This window comes from Cetorhinus maximus, chromosome 22, assembly GCF_964194155.1.
Source record: "Cetorhinus maximus chromosome 22, sCetMax3.hap1.1, whole genome shotgun sequence".
NCBI lineage: Eukaryota > Metazoa > Chordata > Chondrichthyes > Lamniformes > Cetorhinidae > Cetorhinus > Cetorhinus maximus.
This window is the reverse complement of record NC_135900.1, coordinates 53,327,501-53,351,152: the sequence shown is the minus strand read 5'-3', so window position 1 is coordinate 53,351,152 and position 23,652 is coordinate 53,327,501. Positions and strand designations below refer to the sequence as shown.

At 43.1% G+C, this 23,652-nt stretch overlaps 1 protein-coding gene across 1 annotated transcript in view; it reads left to right on the top strand.

The window, feature by feature from the left end:
* LOC144696700 (protein bicaudal D homolog 1-like) overlaps positions 1-23,652 on the top strand; it is a 259,120-nt gene that overhangs the window by 170,298 nt on the left and 65,170 nt on the right. The window contains exon 3 of the mRNA XM_078568325.1: positions 18,495-18,647. Coding sequence (XP_078424451.1) covers positions 18,495-18,647 — 153 coding nt within the window. The remainder of the gene's footprint in view (positions 1-18,494; positions 18,648-23,652) is intronic.

Sequence of the window (23,652 nt, the reverse complement as noted above, 5' to 3'; positions counted from 1 at the left end):
GGAAGGGATCAGCCTGGATCAGCCTGGGGCTGGCAAGCTCCACATTCATACATTGAGAAAATTATGTTCCACAATGCAAATTACATGCTCCAGAAAGAGTCTTTGAGACATTTTGTATCACGGTCTATTGCTCACCGCCTTCTCAGTGTTTGTGAAATGCAAATCAAGTTCTGGCACTTTGACTGCAGGATTTAAATATTACAAATTTACATCATTGGTATACAAATTAGTCCAGAATTGCTATAGAAATGTTGTACTTGAAAACCACCACGACTAAGGTTTAATTCAGCACAGGATCGGGCTCAAGCAGGAGACGATTCAGGTCTGCATGACTCAGTATTGCAAGGGGCATTGCTTGTACCCATTGGGGGATCTCGTGCTGTGTAATCTATGTTGACAACCAGGATAAGAAGCTGAAGGCCCTGCAACATTTCACCCAAAGGAAAATGACTGACAGTGCAACCTCCCTTCTATGTCTCAACACTATACTATTCACTATACCTGTAAATGCTCAGCTTCATCCCCCCGCCCTAACCCCCTCCCCAAGCACTCTTTCCCAGAGGTGAGTGCTAGCAATACAGGCTAGTTGATATTTGTCTTTCTACCAAATGCCATACATTTCAAAACAAATTTAAAGATTGTAAAATACCTCCCTCGATAAAGGAAATTCATAAACATTTTTGATGTACAACATCAGCAAGCTTAATGGTTGTCTGGGCTCTCAGTCAAGGAGGCTTGCCTGAGATCCCAGACAACCATTACACTTGTTCAAACACCTGCGCCCCAGAGAAAACATTGTTTGATTGACAGCTCAGACTCTGGTCTCTGCTGCCAGTTTCACAATGTTTATTTACACAATGTTAAGTGACTTCAGGGGTTTGTGATTTTTGTTGTTGATACTTTAAAGGGTCTGGATGATTAATACTCTTCCTGCCTTGAAGCAAAATGATTTTTTCAACATTGTAGTAAGTTATGAATGAATTACTTTTTTAAAACTTTTTTTTTTAACACATAGTACTGACGCTATAGGCTTCATTGACCCACTATACACTGTATAGAAACAATGGGCATGGAAATACCATTGCTCGGCATGGGGGCATGAAGTGCCATAGGGAGCAAGTGGAAGGACAGAATTTGGCATAGGGGAATGAGGGGCCATGGACCTGAAAAAGCAGACCTTGGCATGGGGACGCATGATGAGCCATAGGGGGTCGGTGGGGAGCATGAGGTAGCATGAATGAGGCGTGTGGAGTGTTTGATGAAGTATGAGGAATGTGGATTAGAGGGCATTTGTGTTTTTATTTTAACTGGGCCAAAATCCCACTGCATTGGGGCAGGTCTTTTAAACAGCCCGCTTCTGCACCCAGCAGCTCCTGTGGCTGCCACAAAACTTTTTCCCAGGTCAGCTGGCCTGTCTCCAGCCTGTCCCAGCCGCTGGCAATGAAGATCTGCATTTGCAGGCACTTTCTCCCGAGATAGGCAGACCAAGCCAGGAACAACCGCTACCCACCTCAAGGGTGAAAATCCAGGCCTATAAATTACTTTTGAACTGCAGTGTCCATTAGTCCATAAGCAAAAATAACAACTAATCTGTGCTAACGACATCCCACATGATGGCGATGGAGTCTGCGCCCGCTCCCACATGGCCTGCCCGACACGGAGAAAATTCTCCCCTATGGGTTTTTAGAACTTTTCAATCTGGTAGCTGAAACTAGAAATGTCAACATTTTAATAAATATAACTATAATAGGCTGTAGTGGATGGTTTAATACTGACATTAAATTGATTAATAAGATGGCAAAAATAGAATAGTTACTTTCAGTTTATACTTTACTTCACTTTATTAACCCATTTAAGGTCACATATTTTTAATCTGTGCCTATAGTCCTCAAGTCTCTCGTTATTCTGCATTCTTGGTATGTCATGTATTAGTTTCACTAGTTCAGCTTCTAGACCAATGAGGTTTTCCAGTTGATGAAGAGTTGTTTAAATGCACCCGTCCTTATGATTTGTTTGCACACATCTTATTTTTTATAATGAAGTGGGCGCTGGGGAGCTTCAGCAGTTACTCAAGCCCTGATATGTTGTCTTATCAGCTTCACCATGGGCCCATATGCAGCACATATGGTGACCAGTCAAATGACACTTTATGAGTTAAATATGTCGTCGTATATCAAGGGAGCAGTAGTCTGATATCGTGGTTCTCTAACTATTATTTCTTACGCATTGATTTGTTCAAGAGAAAACTTATTGTTTATTTTTATTTATTTGGCTTTGCTGCCGGAATTGTCCAAGATTTCCTTTGTCCATATGGCCCTGGTTATAACCCTGCTTCAGGGAGGGAGATTGGATTGAGGATGAATCTTTGCCTTGGGAAACTGATTTTAAAAAATTCCTTACAGTAAAATTTAACGCCTGCGAAAACTCTTCTCACTAACTACATTTCACCAAACCCAAATGCTGAGGCGAGAACCCAAAGCAAATTGGTTTTGTGCACTTTGTTCCTTTATTAATAATGTCAAGATTCCTTATGCTTTTTATAATAGCTTTCCCAACTTTTCCAGTCACCTTCAAAACTTCTGTACATACACCCCCATATCTATATGTTCTGACCTCCTTTGAATTTGTAGCATTTCATTTATTTTGCATCTTTTCATTCATCCTACAAAAATGTATTAGTTCTCTACATTAAATTTCATCTGCCACGTGTCTGCCCATTTCAACAGTCTACCTATGTCCTCCTAAAGCCTGTTTTACTCTTCTCCTCGCTGTTTACTATATTTCCAAGTTTGTTGCCATCTGCAAACTTTGAAATTCTGCCCTAGATTGAAAGTGGAAGGCAATGGAAAACTACCACTGTTTAAAACGGCCAAGCAAAGCAGTTCAAGATGAAGCATCAGCAGACAATGAGCCAGGACCTGCCTTTAGGCAGAGCACACATGAATGAAATGAATGAATAGATACGCAAGTCTATGTCACTAAAGTCAGAAAGAGCAGTAGCCAATCCCTGGGGAACACCGCTTCTTTCCAATATGAAAAACAGCTGTTCCCCTATACACTCTGCTTTCTGACCCTTAGCCAGTTTTGTATCCACTCTGCCACTGTCATTTTAATCCATGGCCTTTAATTTTGTTAACATGCCTATTGTTTGGCACTTTGTCAAATACTTCTTCAAAGTCCATATATGTATTGTTACCCGCACTACCATCAACAACCCTGACCGTTCACTGTAGAAAAAAAATCCGTTAAAATCACCTGGTAGAAGTTTCTGGCAACCTGATGTGTGTTAGAGCATATCTCCGGAAGAAATAAATCACATTTTGCATTCTGTGCTGAGTTTCATTACATCAAACCCTTTTATTTAATCCAGTTATTGATTCATGGTGCAGAAATTTATTTTTAGCAACACAGATACTTTCCATCATGCACAATCCCCTGGAAAGCAGACCCTGAGATGGTTTATTATGTCCTGGCAGGTATGGCAGATGGGAGAGTGGATCAGAAATGATCGTGGTAGTTCTCTGTTCATAACATCTCTGTATCTGCTGAATGGAATAGCAGTCAGTTTGTACACTTGCAGGCAAAGTCAGTAGTTTTTGGAAGGCGGGATGTGGAAGGAGACAGGGCAAATTATCGTTCTCCCAAAGGTTCAAGGCATCCCATACTTAAGACTGATAGCTGTCAGCCAGAATAAAAGTTGAGAGGTTTTACAATAAAGACATACTTGATCTCAGAATATTTAACTATCTCCTGTTCACAGTGAGCCAGATGATAGGGAAACTTTCAGGCAGAAACTTATTTTTGATAGGAGGCCTTGTGTGGGAAGGGAGAGATTTCAAACCTGAAACATTCACTTTTCTGATGTCTGTTCCAAGAGCTAGTTGGAAAGGTACAGCAGATATATATTTGCTAATCTAAAGTGTAATGGACATTATACACATACACTAGATGCTTAATGTGTCAATTAACAAAACATGAGAAATTTGCCATTTGATATTCTTTTTAGTGACTTTGTTACAAATATGAGTTTTATAAGATTATGTTTTAGGACTGTGCCTTTAAGTTCGGGGAAAATGAAGGAGGTCATGTGACCTGTTTCAGAGTCTGCCTGAGTGATGTGATTGTTGAAGATTAAAGGGAAGCCTGGGTTGTTTTGTGGGAAAGACGGTCTAAGGTGTTCACGCTTGGAGACAATGACAGCAGCATCTTTGTTTACAGTAGTTACACTCCAAAGTCCCAGCAAGGGGTTGAGAGTGTGGGTTGTAAACGGTTATACTTTATACTGACCATTTACTTCCAAGATAAAATAGAGTGGGGTCTAAAAGCTAATCTGCATTTCTACCTGGATACAAGACCTGTGTGATTCACGTGGCCATAGAGATGGGTTTTGAGAGGGGGAGAGTCCTTCGGGAGCCATTGTGAGATTGGGTAACAAGCTTTTCTAAAGATATTCCTGAAACTCACAGACAAGTTAGTGTTCCAGGATCCGGGACAGGGAGAGCAGCTGGAGGCTGAAAGTCTCTATGGCTCACCACACAGGAATGTGAGTGGAAGCTTGCACTCGGTTTCAAAAGACTAAGCTTGTGAGGATTTGAAACGTGGCTGGAAGATTCACCTAGCTTGCACTAGAGGGAGAATCTCCAGCAAAAGCCCTCACCATGAAAGACAGCTCTGGCATCATAAGTTACCTGGCTAGGAAAGGAAAGGAATAGAAGTGAAATCTCGGAGGTTGATCTTCAATTTGGATGGGACCCAGGAAAATCAAGTGACTACTTAAGGGACAGTGTAAAGTATACCTATGAAGTGGGTTTTTCAGTTGTGGTAAAAGAAAAAGGGAAAAGCTCTGTTATATAGCTTAAAGTATAACTTTTTTTATTATTCGTTCATGGCCAGCATTTATTGCCCATCCCTAATTGCCCTTGAGAAGGTGGTGGTGAGATGCCTTCTTGAACAGCTGCAGTCCATGTGGTGCAGGTACACCTGCAGTGCAATAAGGGAGAGAGTTCCAGGATTTTGACCCAGCGACAGTGAAGGAACAGCGATATATTTCCAAGTCAGGATGGTGAGTGGCTTAGAGAGGAACTTCCAGGTGGTAGCGTTCCCATCTAACTGCTGCCCTTATCCTTCTAGATGGTAGCAGTGGTATGTTTGAAAGGTGCTGTCTAAGGACCCTTGCTGAGTTCCTGCAATGCCTACGGCAATAGTGTTTTGTCAATGCTTGTTATAGTAAAAGTATTAAAACATAAAATCTAGTCGGGTCATCTTTTCAGCTTTCAACTGGAAGTTCGAATTTATTTTTTTTTAAAGTTATCGGTCCTTACGGGGATCATAACTTCTAGTTGTAGATGAGAATATCTGGCATGCAAGCTTTACTTCTGAATACCAGCTAGTGCACAGCATGTGGGTAACAATGGATTCCTGAATAGTTATCATTAATGCAGATTTAAGTAGTCACCAAAGCTTTCACTTCATCACTATACAATTTAAGGGATCTATGGTATTCTGGTTAGCAAAATGGGCCATTTTAAAATTCCATATCCAATGAAATGAAACCAGTTGAGGCTGTTCTAGGTGTCCCTCCCGGTTATCTAATGAGATGAGGCCACTTCTTCTGCCCACCACCCCTCGCCACCCTTCAAAAATGGCAATGCAAGATCTTGTCTGCAGCTTTCCAAAACTGTTCCCATACATGTGCACCGACAGCTGACCAGGAACCCAAGTACAGGCAGAAGGTGAAATGTTCACTCAGTGGGGTGGGGGGTGGGGGAGGTGGTGGGGTTGGGAGGGTGTGATGTGGGGGGTTGAGAGGTTGTGGCAGGGGGAGGTTGGGAGGGTGTGGCAATGTAATAAGATCAGGATCTTTTCATTGTCACTCTGTCCCGAGCCCTGTGAATCTGACTTTGCAATTTTCAGGCTTGGTAAGAACTATTCATCCACATTCCGCTGAAAAAAAAATGGCCGAAATGTAACTCAGCCAGCAACTTGTGGTGGAGAGATACCTTGTGAATTGTGACTCGTCACAAGTTGCTAGATGATTTGCACTGCTCTTTTGTTAGCCTCACAAAAGCAACAGCCCGTGCCTCAACCACTGTGTGATTTTTCATGAAGTTTCCATGTTGTACATTAATTGCTCACTAAACTTGCCGCAGAAAATGAAGTCTAGTAATTATCAGCGTAAGTACTGTTCCAACAATGTGATCATTCTTAATAACTGCCAATCGACCACTCTTAACCAGGAAGTGAAAATTTAGAAACGTGGACTCTCATTCCTTCAGAGTACGAATTGTTTTAGAAAATTTTAAAGCCAATTTTTAAGTTTTTCTTACTTTTCCTTTTGGTTTCCTTATTCTCTCTCTTAATCCAGTCCTTTTTTCCTTCTCTTTATTTATGTGACTTGGCATTAATTCACCCACCCTAATTGAGCTGCCTTTTTGGTCCTTCCTCTGCTTATCTCTCGACCCTTTAAGCTCATTGGTCAAGGAGAAACCCATTGTTCACCAAGGTCTCTGATGTCCAGTTGCCCTCAACTCTTGTATCCAGCAATTTCGTAGGTAAAATGTTTTAAACCTTAAATGGGCTAGTCTATAAGTCTAACCGATGGGGCATGCTGCAAGGTGACCAACTTGAGCAACATCTGGCCCATTATCGCTTCACAAAAAAACAAAGCAACTTTCAGAAGAAACAAGCTGCTTAGCCTGCAGGCTTACAGCCATGTCAATCACTCATTCCAGTACTTCAAGCACTCTAGCAATGCAGTTGAAGTCTGAATTGGTCATCTTTGTGGAATATAGTTTATGGCTATCTTAATCTCTAACTCAGACAAGTATCATATTCAACAGCAGCTGTTCAATCTTTCACAAAAGCAAAATACCAGGGATACTGGAAATCTGAAATAAAAAACAGATTTCCAGTGATTTCTGTTTTTAGTTCGATCCATTTTTTACAGTTGCAACAGCCAGTTCTTCAACCAAATGCAATAGATCCTTCCAGATACTCTGCTAATTTGCTCTTGCTTTGATTTCTGGAGTGACCATTATTCTCTAGATATAGTGATTACCCTGGAAACATTGCAAGCAAGCTGAATGGATGTGGTATCCCTCAGATTCATAATGACAAGTGTTTTCCTATGATATCGGCCATATTATTTAATCTTAGATTTTTTTGAACACAACTTTCACTTGCATAAGCCAGTGGTCTGAAAACTCACGTCAGTGTAAAGGAAGTCAGACTGGGTGCATTACTGGTGGCTAATCTGCCAGTACTGGTTTTTCAGACCTACCAAAGTTAAAATGACCTCCATTATCTGCAGATGTGGGTAATTTTCCATGTGCTTGTTAATACCCAGATTTACCTCAACACCATTCTCAATTCCAAAAGTGTTTTCAAAAACCCAACTTGATATCAGTGGATGAGTCAGAATTACCACTCAGTTGCAAATTTACCATTTGAAAAATGAAAGTCATTTTATGTGACCCTAACTGCCAAACACTCTACCCATACTCCCAACTTTCTTCATCTCTGCAGCTGCTTACCTAAGCTGAATCTAACAATACACAAATTATACATCCTGTTCTAACCTCTGATGAGCAAAAATTAAACCTTTTGAGTACTGTGCCTTTTGGAGTTTACACATTTGTTAACTTCCCAAAATCATTGGGAGTCATTAACAATTATCACATTGATAAAACGATGCTTACGCTGATAATTACTAGACAAATTTCTGTGGCCAGTTTAATAAGTAATTTATGTGCAAATACAGGTGAACTTCAAACTTCACAATCTGTCACCAACTCATCAAGGCCCTGCCTTTGTTCCTGATTGCCTCCACCGTTAAAACCCATGTTTTTGTTACCTTGACTCGAGTTCTCAAGTGCTGTCTTTGCCAGCCTCCCAATGTCATTTCTGTACATAATATAACTTAGCTTAAACTCCACCACCTGTATCCTCTTTTGCTCACCTTATCACCCTGTGACCCCAATTCCTTCACGTACCCATTTTACCCATTGTCCTTGTTTGAAAATTCCTTCGTTGTTTCACACAATCTACTTCTGCACCCATTGCTGGGAAGATACATGATGTCAGCTTATTTAAAAGTGTGCAATGTCATACTCTGACAAAAGGTTTGGGCACAGTATTTCAAAGGCAATGGTAGATAATCCAGCAAAGTCTTTAAGAGCGGAGTCCAGTGGCTCATAACAAAGGCAATAAGATCATGCGAGTCAGAACTTTAGCCTTATGTTTAACTTGAGAGTTAACTGGGATTAGTCAATGTGAAATGCAACATCAGATACTTTTCTGGTACATATCATAGGTGTAACCAAGTATGCACCGTGTATAAATGCTCTCACACACATTTTAAACTATCTGGAGGTAAAAAATTGACTCTGCTCTTCCCTTTATCCCTCAGTACTCCTGCCCACTATAAAACTCTGGTGCTATGGGAGTGAAATGCTGCATTGGGGAGGAATTATTGAGGGATTAATATTACCAGCGGAAACTGTGGGAGGGGTAATGGTGGCAACAGGAACTACAAACATACGAATTAGGAGCAGGAGTAAGCCATTTAGCCCCTATGAGCCTGCTCTGCTATTTAATAAGATCGTGGCTGATTTGATTGTGGCCTCAGGTCCACATTTCTGTCTAACCCTGATAACCTTTGACTCCTTGTTAGTCAAGAATTTATCATCTACTGCCTTAAAAATATTAAATAGCCCTGCCTCCACCACTGTCTGGGGAGGAGAGTTCCAAAGACACTCAGCCCTCTAAGAGAAAAAAATTCTCCTCATCGCCTTCTTAAATGGGTGACCTTCTTATTTTTAAACTGTGTCCCCTGGTTCTAGTCTCCCTCACAAGAGGAAACATCCTTTCAGCATTCATCCTGTCAAGTCCCCTTATATGTTTCAATAAGATCACCTCTCATTCTTCTAAACTCCAATGGATACTGGCCCAGCCTGTTCAAACTTTCTCCATAAGATAACACCCCCATTCTAGATATCAACTGAGTGAACTTTCTCTGAAATGCATTTATACCCTTTCTTTAATAAGGAGACCAAAACTGTACTCAGTACTCAGATGTGGTCTCTACAATACCCTATACAACTGTAGCAAAACATTCATACTATTATATTCCATTCCCCTTGTGATAAATAACAACATTCCATTTGCCTTCCTAATCACTTGCTGTATCTTGCATACCAACCTTTTGTGATTCATGTACCAGGACACCCAGATCCCTCTGTACTGCAGAGTTCTGCAATTTCACTCTATTTAAATAATACGCTGCTTTTCTATTCTTCCTGACAAAGTGGATAAGTTCACATTTTCCCACATTATACTCCATTTGCCAAATTTCTGCCACTCACTTAACCTATGTATGTTCCTTTGCAGAACCCTTATGTCCTTTTCACAACTTACTTTCCTACCTATCTTTGTGTCATCAGCAAATTTAGCAATCATACATTCGGTCACTTCATCCAAGTCATTGATATAAATTGTAAATAGTTGAGGCCCCAGCACTGATCCCTGTGGCACTCCACTGGTCACATCTTGCCAACCCAAAAATGACCCTTTTATGCCTACTCTGTTTCCTGTTAGCTAACCAATCCTCTATTCATGTTAACATGTTATCCCCAACGTCATGAACTCTTATTTTGCATAGTGACCTTTAATGTGGCACCTTGTCAAATGCTTTCTGGAAATCTAAGTGTAGCACATCAACATCCACATTGTTTGTTACTTCCTGAAAGAGCTCCAATAAATTAGTCAAATATGATTTCCCTTTCATAAAACTAATGTTGTCTCTGCTTAATTACAATGAGATTTTCTAAGTGCCCTGCTATAACCGCCTTAAAAATAGATTTCAGCATTTTCCCTATGACACATGTTAAGCTAAATGGCCTGTATTTTCCTGCTTTCTGTCTCCCTACTTTCTTGAATAGAGGAGTCACATTTGCTATTTTCTAATCTGAAGGGACCTTTTCAGAATCTAGGGAATTTTGGAAAATTAAAACCAATACATCTGTTGAGCAGAGAGAAGGGACTGAAAGATATACAGGTGGCAGTCAGAACTGAGAGAGAGAAGACAGTGCTGAGATAAAGAGAAAGGACAGGGTCAAGTTGCAACAATGGATAGATGGTTAGAGAGATGGAGTGAATCATTGAGCTGGGTGGATGCTTAGAGAGAGGGAGTGTCTCTGAATTGGGAGGATGTTTAGAGAGTGGGAGTGTCTCAGTGTGAATGGGGAGGATGGTTCACGAGAGGGAGTGATAAATGTCAATGGAAAGGAGAGACTGACTGGAGAAGGCACTGTGATTTCTCTACTTGGTGGGTTTCACAAGACTATGACATTATAGATGCTTCATGAAGGCTAGTGCATATATAGGTAGAAGAGATATCACTCCATTACTGATCAGCTGGTCTGATTATCGAAATATTATCTTGCATATCAATAGCCATTATCATGGGAGTATTGTTGATCCTTCTGTAATCCAGCTGCGTACAGTGCCCATTCTACATGAAGTTCCTGGTTAGAATGATTGAATGGAGACTCTTTGCAAACATATCTAATGGCCCCAATTTGAATACCACATAGCAGCACCACAGTCAGGTGCACCATTAGGACACTAGAGGCAATGATTCTGTTGTTTGGACTGCTTGCGTGGGTTGTTGTTCTTTAGTCCATACTAAGGCTGAATCTTTACTCCCAAACTCAGGAGGGCTGGAGTCATGCCAGAGGTTAAAATGTAAAAAATCTGAAATTGGAACCCAGCCCGCCTCAAACTCACCCATTTCTGGTTTCAATGCAGATGGGATGAGAGGTGGGCAACCAATCAGTTGTGGAAACTGGATTGGTCATTTAAATATTATAATGAGGTTGCCTGCATTTATTTTAACATTCTAGTTTTCCCAAACCTTGGATAAACCGGCAGCTGTAAAGCAAGAAGGACGGAATCCATGAGGTCCTTTTATGGCACTGCTTGTGGGCCAGGAGGAGCAGCAATGTTTCCTCCAGGCCCAACAATCTATGCAGTAATCCCCCTGCCAACCCTAACTCGCGATCTATCAACTTCCCTCCCCGACCATCATCATCATTCTACTTCCCTGTAAATAGGACCACCCCTTCCACAATCCTCCCCCTTATCTCCACCCAATCTCTCTCAGTCTGTCACTATACCTACCCTGCCTTTGAAGGCTTCGGCCTAGTGAAGGAGGCCAGTAAATCAGCCTGCCTATGGGAGGAAACCCGACAGAAAAAACTTAAAGGAGCTGCAGAGCATTCAGGAAGCCTGTTCTTCCAGATTTCTCGACCTCACAACAGCGCTCCCACATTGAGCGCACACCAATTTAAGTACTTCTGCTTTTAAATAATGGGCGGAATCGTTCGTGCCCATGGCGTAGGGCGTGTTTGGTGGTGTGAGCGAACAAAATGGCGAGAAGGCCAGAAATCGGTTTCATGACGTTGTGAAACCAGTTTGCGGTCATCTGCTCAGCCCGTTGATTGGAGGTCATGTTTCCCACTATCGGATATTGAGAACCTCATTGTAACATATCAGCGTATAATTATAAGGCTAGCCCGCCAGCCTCATTTCTCCCCCCCCTTCGCTGGATCGCCTTCCCACCACCAACATGCTTCACAACACTTGGCAGCTGCACTTTGAGGGGAATTCTGAGGTGAGTGCACAATAATGCTGCGGAGAGCTCATGAGGTACGCCTGTTGGACATCAAGGTTGAGGCGACTTGGAGAGGGGGGCGGGGTGGGGGGTGGTAAAGGCTGCCCTGCGGCTGAAGGGAGCGCACAAGCACATGCTGAGTGTGGAGGGCGGATGGGCAAGCGAAGCAGCCTTGCATTAGGGAAACCTTGTATTAAGTGACCAGTCCTCTGCAGCTGAGACAGTTCAGGTGCAGCCACATTGACATGCATGGAGTTGGGCCTCTGGCTTATCTGCCCACTCAAGCGACGCAGAGGGATCAAAGTACCATCAAGTGCTCCAGACCTTTCCCCCCTCGGGCACAGACTGCAAACTAATGAGCGTTTTAGTGGACTGCAGAACAGTTGGACAACTGGGCTGGTTGTACAATCTCCTTGCGAAACCTGGCCATGGAGCAGTCACTGGTAGAGGCGCTCACAGCCCCTTGCAATGTCATTCAAGTTTGGATCAGTGTCCCACATGGTTCAAGCTAACAGTGCAGCCTTGCAGCACAGGCTAGGAGAATGCCTGCGCCTGAGCTGAGAGCACAGCATGCAGTCCAATGGGCAAAGCTGCTGCCAATCGGTCAGATGGAGTGGGCCAGAGGAAGGTGAGATTTCGGGCAGCCATGCAGTGCACTAAACTCTGGCCATCCAAGTGGTGACCAGCACTCTTCAGGCTGCGTTAAGGGGCCTTTAGACTTCACTAAGAGATTTTCTTAGTACACCCATGCTAACCACACGTATTGCTCTTTCATCCTGCAGGAGGAGTACATCAGGATCATGGAGCCTGGTGAACTAGCTGTATGCCACATGGTGTACAGAGAGCGAAGACAACGGGGAAGAGTGCAACAGAGGCGCCTGGCTGCACAGAGGGAGGAGCAGCACCCTCTGGAAGAAGAAAGGCGGCTGGGGCTCCTGCACATGCCATTGAAACGCCACAGCGAGCTGTCACTGGTCGGCGTCTAGCTAAACCCAGGGTCCATAAACACCACCCTTCATTCCTGCAGATGATATAGAACCAGTATCACCAAAGACTGCACATGTCTAGGGAACTGGTTAGTCACATCTGCCAGCTACTGCAGGATTTGGCACCACGGGGACATGGGGTCATCCACTGCCAGTGACCATGAAAGTGACGGCAGCATTCAATTTTTATGCCAGTGGCTCCTTTCAGGGTCCCACAGGTGACCTCTGGGACATCACAAGCCTCTACCCACAAATGCATCCATGAGGTTACAGATGCCATCCACTTTGTGCGTCCAGGACCAGGAGAGCCAGGATGCAAGAGCGATTGGTTTTGCCATGATCTCGGTTTCCCACAGGTGCAGAGTGCCATCGACTGCACTCACGTTGCACTCAGATCTCCATCGCAACACACAGTCAACTATGTCAACCGCAAGGGCTTCCATTCACTGAATGTGCAGCTGGTGTGCAACCACCACAAAAGCACCCTGCAGGTCTGCGCACGTTTTTCAGGGAGTGTCCACAACTCCTACATTCTCAGTCAGCCACAGATTCCTGATGTCTTCCAGGGTCCAGAGAGTCTGCAGGGATGGCTCCTCGGGGACAAGGGCTACATACACAGGATGTGACTGATGACACCCGTGCAGCGGCCTCAGGCTGCAGCAGAGTGAAGATTTAACGAGGCTCATGCTGCAACTCACAACTTGGTGGAGCAAACCATCGGGATGCTGAAAAAGATGTTCTGGTGCCTGGACCGGTCTGGTGGAGCCCTGCAATACAGTTCACAGAGGGTGTCATGCATCGTCGTCGTCTGCTGCGCCCTTTACAACCTGGCACTGCAACAGGGAGAGGAGCTGTCTGAGGAGGGTTGGAGGAGCTGGAGGTCGTCTCCAAATAGGAGGATGCCAAAGGGGATGAGGGTGAGTGGGTCCTCGAAGGCGACAATGATGGGGATGTGGCCCTTGCACTGGCTAGATGAGGCCCTCATAGCTGCTAGATTTGTGGAAGATGATGACGACATGCAGTGAGGAGACACCATAAGATCCTCACATTGCATCTATGAACGTTTGACTCCAGTCTGGCTTTTGGCAGCGCTCATACCCTCTGTGATAATGCTCCTGTCATGGAGACGCAGTGGAGACTCTAATAGTCGCTCGATTACAGGAGGATGATAATGACATGCAGTGAGGACACTCTATAGATCTTTGTATTGCCTCTGAGAATGTATCAGGGTCATATCAGAGAGACATGAAACTTCAGAAGCACCTGATCCTGTGTCCACCTTCAGTACCTAAGCCCTTCAGGAGCACAGCGTCACTGGTCACAGATGCTGAAGAGATGGGGGCCAGCCCCACCTTAAAGGTGCTGACAGCACACAGAGAGAATGACGGAACTCTGTGACACCTGTCCACACTTTCTGGCAGCAATGACCAGCACTGTCGAGGTTCAGGCATCAGTAATGTTCCCAGGGAGTGTGAGGCTGGACCATTACTTTGGTCTGAAGGCTGCACAAAGCACAGGGAAGAGGCCCTGGACTGAGATACCTGCCTTTATCTTGTGCAGAAAGGTTTCACATCTGAGTGACAAGAACATTGCTCATCAGAACAAGGATCCATAGGCAGAGAGATATTCTTGGGAGTTTATTTACAATAGTGAACATTATGTACAAGTAATTAACATCTGTGGCCAGTCTGTGCAACTACATCTTCTTAACCTTCCTAACCCTGTCGCTACGCATTGGTGCTCCCCCAATATCCACAGCAGAGGTGAAGGCAGCCTGCTGACTGCTACGCCCTGTCTTTGGTGAACTTGGTGGGCATCCTCTGGAGCGCTAAGACCTGGAGGGCCCCAGCCTGCTTTCAGGGACCTGCTGTATGGCAGTGGCACCCTCCTTGAGCTATGGAGCTGGAGCTGCTGAGGTCACAGCAAAAGGGGATGTGGATGGGCCGGACACTCCCGGAGTCATCTGGGTGGATGGCCCGGGGTGTGCACCTGGTGATCCTCCTCCTTATGGGTGCCCAAGGGCCCTGGCTGATTCCTTGAGAAGAAGGGGTAGCTGGAGTGAGATCAAGCTGCCTGGCATCCCTCTCACATACACACTGTTGGAGGTCAACTATGGTGTCAGTGATGGAGTTCAGCCCACACAGCAATGCAGGAGCGACGTCCTGAACCAAGGTCTCCATGGCGGTCACCATCCTACCAATGCTGACCTTGGTGCGTTGCAATGCAGGCACTATCATCTCAGAGTGAAGGTGGACAGACTCCCCCATTGTGCCTTGTAATCGGAGGAGTGCAGAGGACATCTTTTTCTGATGTTCCCGAGCTTGCCTTTGCAGCTGTAGCAACTGTGACATGACCGAGTCCAGAGGCTCGTCATCTAAATCAGACTCAGCAATGCTCCAGCCTCCAGCAGTCCCCCAAGTACTGGGGACCTGGGAAGTCCCTGCCACCGCCTGCTGTGGATCAGAAAGTGTGATGTCTTCACCAGATTGTGATCCTGAGGTTACTCTAAAGCTAGATCCCACTGAGATGAGTGTCTCTGCGCTGGTGGAGGGTGTGGGTGAGCACTGTGACAGGACTTCAGGGAGTGTGCCTCCAGATTCCTCTTAAGAAGCTTCTTTATGGCTTTATTGGAGTTCCTGGGTCGTGGACTTTGTTGGCTGTTTGGCAGATGTGCCTGTGAAAGCACAGAGAGATAATTAGTGCATGGCAGTGGCCTGTGAAAGAGCCACTAACAGCATGGTTGTCTGATGGATGTTGCACTGCTGGATCCTCAATTGGTAGAGCAGCGCTGACCTCACCATCTGCAAAAGAACAGTCCAGATCCTCGTCGGCCAGCTGGATGGCTCTGTTTTCAAAGTCCGTGATGACCTTGATTTCAGGCATTCCTCCACCGGTCTGCAACCTCTCCCTCTTGTGTGCCAGCTTGTCCTGCAATAAATAGAGATGGAGAGAGTGTGAGCAGGATGCCTGCCAGGCCAGATGATAAGTATGCCTGGCATGTGTGAGTGGTAAGTGCTCCCATGGACGGGGTGAGGACGATGAAGGTGTGTGTGAGAGAGTGAATGGTGATGCCCCTTGAGCTGGCAGTGAGTGAGATCCCCGTGGATGTGTGATAGGTTTGTAAGTATGTGAGTTGAGAGTGATGAGAAGAATGACTTACCCTGGCAAAACGGAGGAGATCATTCATCCTCTTGTGGCACTGGGTGGCAGCGTTCGTGCTGACCATCGCCTCCCAAGCTGGATTAGTGAGGTTGCTGCCCATCCTGCACCAGAGCAGGGGTAGAGGACATCACGGCGAGCCTCCACTGCATCCAAAAGGCACTCGAGGGATGTGTATTTGAACCTGGGGGCTGCAGTCTTTTTGCCCTTCAGGGCCTTGTCTTCTTTGTAGCAGTCATGGGCTGGAAGCACTGAGAGGTGTGCATGCGGCTGGACTTTAAATATGGCGCCCGGCGTGATGGAGTGGCAAGATGATGGCATGGCGGGTGAATGAGAGCCCGCCCGCCATGGAAATGACATGTTTCCCGGGAATGCATAAATAATGCGGCGGATTTGGGATGATACGGCATGAGAAGCCGCTATTCCGGCCGGAAGGTAAAACATCTTTTTACCCGCCTGCGACTGCACTTAGTGCAAATCTGGGACCATTCCCCCCAATATGTGTACTCTGTGTGCCCGATACCATGGACTCCAGAACCTAACTTCTTATTCCTACAAGGTACTTCCTAAGTGAAGTGAATCATTGATTTCCGCTAGATCCTTAAAAGGCCACGGTAAAGGTTGTCTCAGTGAAGCTGAAGTCTGTGAAACACATGCTTCTGGCTCCATCTCACTTTCTCAATTCATATCTGAATTGTGGGTGTCACTCAAAAGTCCAGCATTTGTTGACCAGCCCAAAGTGCAGTCAGAAGGTGGTAGTGCGATGCCACCTTGAACTACTACAATCCATGTAATGAAGGTGCTCCCATAATACTGTTAGGGAGTCTCCTGGTTTTGACCGAGCCTGTTTGAAGGAATTACGTTATATGCCCAGTTGACGGGTAGGTGTGTGACTTTGAAGCGATTGTGTTGATGATGATGCTGGTGTTCCAGCTGCTGCCCTTGTCCTTCTAGGTGGTGGATGTCATGGATTTGGGACAGATGTTATACAGGTGTAAATTTTCCCTTGTGAATTTAAAAAAATGTTTCCCTAGTTCAGCAAAAGTAGGTTGTTTCTTCCTCTTCAGGCCTTTGCAGATAGACTCTTGCTCCCATGTTCCTCTTTATCTCATGTTACAGTGTATTCGTATTTTAGCAACAAACTCCTTTGCAATGAGCTTTATTTGCTATCTAACAAACATTTCTCAACAAACAACCCGCAGCCCAAAATGAGTTTGTCATGGTGCCAGGAGTACTGAACTGCCTGAGAAGACACAGTGGAGTCATAAATAGAGTAAAGTATACTATTCTTGTATGATCACCATGGAGACTGACGCAGAAACTCAGAGGAAATGGATTTTGAAACACACAAAATTTTAATACCTGTCCTTCCCCTGTGAACTTCTTGAAAGTATTCTTTATTGTTCAGGAATCCAGTTAACCCCTGAATTTTTTGGAATTGTCAACGTATTTACCATCTCATTGAGATCTCGTTTCATGTTTTTGAATATCTGTCCATGCATTTGTGTTTGACTCAAGCTGACTTCATTGAAGTGACTCCTTGCAGTTGACTCAATTCCAAACAAAATTGAGGGCAACGAACGGCTGAAGAGCAGGGGACCCAACTTCCGGTTGTCACCACAGCGTAACTACACAATAATGTGTTGTCCGCTTCAATCAGAGATACAGTGAAGTACAGGAAATGTCCTGTGAGATAACCAACAAACCTATGATAAAATTCGCACTATGCTGAAGTATCTTAAAATGTCACTGACTAATGGCAGTTTCTATAGCATCAAAAACTTGAAGCTGGGTTGCTCTGCAGTATAACTCTAATAGAAGAAGCTGTGAGATACCAAATATCAGTTTTTGCAGAGGAAAGAGGATCTTGCTCTGCTGTTAGTTTAGTGAATAAATGTATAGTACTGACCAGAAAGGTGCCAGGTCTCTAGGTCTGAGCTGAATTAGCCAATCTCAAGCTCGAGCAATGATAGGGATGCTATGATTGGTCTCAGTGCTGCTTCATCTGGTCGCTAGCCATTGACTTCTATTAGAAAGTGCATGTGTGGACAGGAATTAAGGGTAAGGGCAGGAATTGAACATGGTATTGAAGTGGAATGAGTTGGATAGCCTTAGACATGCTATCCACATGCATGTTAGTTGCACGTGACAAATGTCCCGGCAGGAAGGAAGAAAATGTGAAAGTTTTTAAAAATTATAATACAGAAGCTGTAACATCAATTTAGACAAAGTACTATTAAGGAGTACATCTCGTGGACATAAGGTTACTTCTGGGAATAAATTCTCCTTTCAATGGTTATATCACATCAGACGGAAAATATCTTTTGCAACAGAAAATAGATTGTATTTTGAACTAGTTTATAAGTTCAGATCAATGATATACTTTGTCAAAAATGAAATGTCAGTCGCTCCTTTCAAATGGCACCATTTTTAAGAAAGTGTTTTACAAACCTTACCTGTATTTATCAATAGAGGTATTAGGCAATAGTGTAAGCCCGATTAAATTGTGCTATTTTGTTACTTTATGTAACACCATTGTGACAAAAATGGTACCAGTTTTCTCAGATCTTCTCATCTGCCAAAGCAAAGAGGAGATTCATGAAACACATTCCCTCAGGAAGACAGTAGACCATTAAATTGATTGAAGCATTTCATCTTGCTCTTTTTTTTCTTCAAAGAATAACGAAATGTTGGAGCTGCAAAGAATACGGATGAAAGATGAGATTCGGGAGTACAAGTTTCGTGAGACGAGGCTCCTGCAGGATTACACTGAGCTGGAAGAGGAGAATATCACTCTGCAAAAGCTCGTCTCGACCCTCAAGCAAAATCAGGTATTTGCGGGTGATGGAGGATTCAGTAGGTGCTGCCAGCCACTCAAGTAAGGTAGAAATCCAAGCACAGTGCTAATGCTCAGAATTAAAAGGAGCTGCACTTCGGTTTCTCATGTGAATTTTTCTGGATTTTTTTGCGTTGGATAGTCAAGTATTATTCATGGTTTATTTATGCTATTTTAAATGCAGTTTTGGTCTGTTTACTGTATAAATTGTTACTTACTGCTAAGTCAGCAGGCAAAAGGTAGCCAGGCCTTGCAAAGACACTGCATGGACCCCACTTGATATAAAATCAGTGAACTACTCAACTGTAGGTACAATTTTATAAAAGAGTACAATTTGTTTATCCCTAAAGCGTTATTCACAGCATCTGTTTGTATATTCAACGGGATAAGGGTTTAAGTATAAAAATAATCCATATTTCAGAAAAACATTATGACAAAAAGTACAGATTTTGACATGTTGGCTTATCCACTTAATATCTTTGCGATGCAGAGCACAACATAACTTCAACTTTAAACTATTTGGCAGTATGAGATTGATTCGGCCATTCTGCAGACTGGAGCATGGAAAGATTGAGGCTGATCTCATTCATTAAGTATATAAATTTTCAATTTTTCTTCCAATATTTAAGATCTTAGGGTGGCTAAACAGCAACTTTCTGGGGCAAGGTTAGGGGAGTCCTACTCTTAAGCTAATGCATAACATATGGCACCTGACACTAAGCAAACAGGGAGAATCTCAGCCCAGTTATATACCCATCATTTGATAATCATTCAATGTTACTTTGTTCCAATGGCAGCATCCACAAGTCCAGTAAGTTATGAGGGCATATTTTATGTATCAAAGAAAGTTGCAATCTTTCATCGATACATGTTTAAATATTCTTTAAATACATTTTATTCAGGAGCCAAAATAAGGTTACTAGTGAAAGGTGAAGCTATGCTTTTTACCTACACCCCACCAAAAAGAGAAATCTATTGGAAGAAAAAAAGACTTTCCACAATTGGGACTTAAATATAGGAATCTTCACCATGCACTATAGTGCAGAGATTTCCTTGGTGGGCAGTGAGAACTGTCACATATTCAGGATACCCAGAGGTTCAAGTTACACACAGAATGTCAGCAATTTCCTTGGGATAGGAATGAAAGACAAGTGAGTCAATATGAAGTTTTATGCAACAACAAAATGAGAGGAAATATAAATAAGAAAAGACACTGTAATCAGATAATGCCTCAGCAAGATTTTGCCTTCTAAATGTTATGGTGGATAACAAAAGTGCCTGTGTTTGTAAAACAAGATGCAGGTGATCATAGAGCACTCCAATATTAAATAATTCAGATTAATACATGAAAGGCTGATTCAGAGCAAGGTGTTAGATTTCATAAATAGGACCACTACTCCCTCTAAGCTGAGTGAGTGCATGAGCACATGGCAATTGAGAATAGGAGCAAACAGGCCCTGCACAAGCAATGTTTGCTTCAAGGTGTGGGCATATATGGCAGCTTTAAAGGGACGGTGCAGTGCAATAGGCCCTGAGGGAATATTGAATAGGACTCATTGACTTTGCCTTCTATGGAATTATTAATATAACCCTTACTCTGCTGGACGAAAAGAAACTTTGCACAGTTAGCACAATGGATGGTGTGATAGGCATTTGGGATTAATATTTTTGTTTTATGCTAAAAACTCTATCCCTTTGATTTTTTGGTGCTAATGGATGTAAAACATCAGAGTGGAAGCTAACTGTGCACTCAAAATCACTTTAAAAGGTAGTTAAAATAGTTTGGCCCAGAATTCTATCTTAACAGTGACAGAGGAAGAAAAATCAACAGTACCTGCCTTACCTAGCCCTTCTCCCAAAAGTCCTGCCACCTGGTCACTGAGCTGCACTGACTGAGAATGGGATGAGGTTCAATGTTTGACTACCCCCTATTCTCTAAGTTTAGGGTTGCCAACTGTGATTACATGTATTCCTGGAGGTTTCATCACATGTCTTGTCCCCAAGCTCCAGCGTTCATCGGCCAATACATCCATCCTTGTTATGCACTGTCTTCCTACACCAACTGGAAAGCAAAAAGATTCATTACCCAATTGGATAATTTTTGACTGTCAGCCAAACAGCCATTTTTTCCAATTTGCAACATTTTTATATCTGGTAAAGAGAAAAGTTTAAAGAAAATGACCAAAAAAAATCTTTTTTCATGTCCCAATAATTTTTCTCCAGGGCTGCACACAGCAGTGTCCTGGGGATTGGTCTTCAATTTGTGGACACTCCAGGCCAATCCTGGAGGGTTGGCAACCCCTTCCAGGTTAGAGGAGGAGGCTGGGCTGCAGGCAGCCTGCAAGGGAAGAAAAATGGGAAGAAGACAGAATTATTTTTAAATTAAAGAAAAAATATCAGCAGAAATAGAACCAAGGAGTAAGATTTTTCCATAGAAATAAGCTTTGGTACTTCCTAGAACTTTCGCTCCCATTAGCATTGCCTTCCCATTTTTAATCAATGTTTGCTGAACGATATTTGGTGCATAAATGGAGAGTGGGCCATAAACAAATGAGCATGATCAGTTAAGCAGTGTTTTATGAATGTTAATAGCAATATAGCCCTATCAGATGGGGCAGTGACATTGGCAGTGACTTTAGGTAAATGGCATTCCGAATCAGCCTTGCATCCAGTTAACACAGCAATGACCAAATTGTTATAAATGTTTCCCCCTTAAGCTGTTTATTCACTGGGGAGACTCAATCTATTGCTGTTGGTACCTGGAGGTTCAGGCTTTGTACATCTGAATGCAAATAGAATTGTAGAACTCACAAGATTAGTTAAAACAAAAGGCCAGCCACAACAGTTTTCAAAAGACCCTTTTAAACCAAAAACTGCAGCATCCCACGTTTTGTGTTTTTATCCAAACTTTTGAGATAAACAATTTGTGGGTAGTGTTTTGTTCCATGCATGCTGAATTCTAAAGCTGCTGTATTTTAATGTGTGGAATATGTGAACTTAAAGTGTTGACTTCTGACTTTCCAATCCCTCTTCCTTGCTTTTGTAGTTTAGCCTCTTACTTGCATGTTAATAGAGTAAGAGATGTCAACCCAAATGAAGTGAAGGGCTGCAGCATTTGGGTAATTCTTACCTAAGAATAGAATAATGAGCATGGTTGCCCAAAGATCATCCCTGATGTTGAGCTGTTCTTCATGACTCATTAGGTTTCTTATGAAATAGCAGATGATGTGTGCCAGGTGGACCAAATCCACAAAGGAAACTTGGTTGTGCTATCACAATGGTTTTGCAATTTGTACTTAACACGAAAAGACGTGTGCACCGAATTCAAAAGTAATGAGTCCACCAAGAACTTTAGAGATTTAAAAAATTAAATTAAAATATCTATTAACAAAATAAAAGATTTCAAGCACATAGATAAAACTACAATTACTTAACTACTGTAACTCCTACAATTCCTAATTAACCTGACTCCCTGTTACCACCCCCCCCCCCCCGGCCCCCCAACCCCAACCCACCCCACCTCCCCCCAGCTTTAAGGCCACGGTCCAAAATAGATTTTAGATTTAAAACAGAACCAGCAAATTAACACAATACCCACTTGATGGTGGAATTCCAAATAGCTTTTCCCCAACTTCAGTTTTGTCACATAGCAGCTTTTAGCTTTTTGTTTTTAGACTTATGCACACATGGCTGGAGGCTTCACATAGTCATGTTAGATCTTACATGGCCTTCTTCCCACATAACCTTTCATCTTCTTTATATATGTTTCTCTCTTAATATGTAAATTCTATTGTTCCATATGTCTTTGAAACTGAATCTTCTTCATAATATAAAAGCTCTAATGTTGCCAATATTGTCAGTAACCTTTGGCAAAAAATAAACGTATTCCTTAGTCTTACTTATCTGGCTAGTTGTAGCCAGACTAAGATCCCTTTGAAATCCAATGAGTTCCTTCATTTATCTAAAAATGCAAGTTCCTTCATACCTTACATCCTAAGCCAGCATCCATGTTTACTGATTAGCATGTCAAGCATCAAGCTTCTTTTGATGATTTAAAGTTTTCAGTCTACTTGACTTCAAATGTAATTAAAGACAGACTTAACTATACTTACCCCCATAAACCTATTTCAAAGTTAACCAAAAAAAATCATGAAAATTATTATACCTTCGTCACCGGGTTGCCAACTCTGGTTGGCCCATATCCTGGGAAGTTTCATCACATGTTCCCATGCCTTGCCCCCTATTTTCCTGCATGCATGGATATCACCTAATATGCCAATTACTCAATAAGGACAGCTACAATGCCCCAATCCTCTGTGCTCCGATAACCATTCTATCCATTGCATAGTTAAGATTGCATCCTGTGTCCCTTGCAATCTGCTGTTTGCTGTGAATCTGGCCAGAGCAAAACTGGAGAAATAAACGTACGTATGATTTTGCTCCTGGATTGCTCACAGAAGCGTCCGGGGGGTGAATCATTAATTCCAGGAGACTCCAGGATAATCCAGGGTTGTTGGCAACCCTGGCGTTGGTGAGCATAAGAATCATGTGGGATGTTCCAATGAATCTAAAGATAAATATTAACCTCATGCTGACTAAACTGCATTTAAGAAGCAAAATGGAAGAGCTGGAGCATTTTAATTGCTTTTCAGTTCGTGGGCTTGGACACACGATCAGCTGTATTCTGCTTGGGGTCAGAGTGCTGGTAGACAAGAAGAGGGGGAAACAACCCTCTGGCTACATTGTGATGCAGCAAAACTTTTATTATATATTAACAAAGCAAACTAGGCATTTCAGAGGTATGATGGAAAAATGGATGCAGTCAAAGATAGAAGTATTGGGAAGGGGACAAAATTTTGTTCAAAGAGGTGGATTTTAGCAGGGTCTTAAAGGAGGAGAGAGTAGTGGAAAGGTGGATTTGTGGTGCGGAATTCCAGAGCATGGCGCATAGATTGCTGAAGGTACCGCCACCAATGATGTGCTGCAATAGAAGGGGAGAG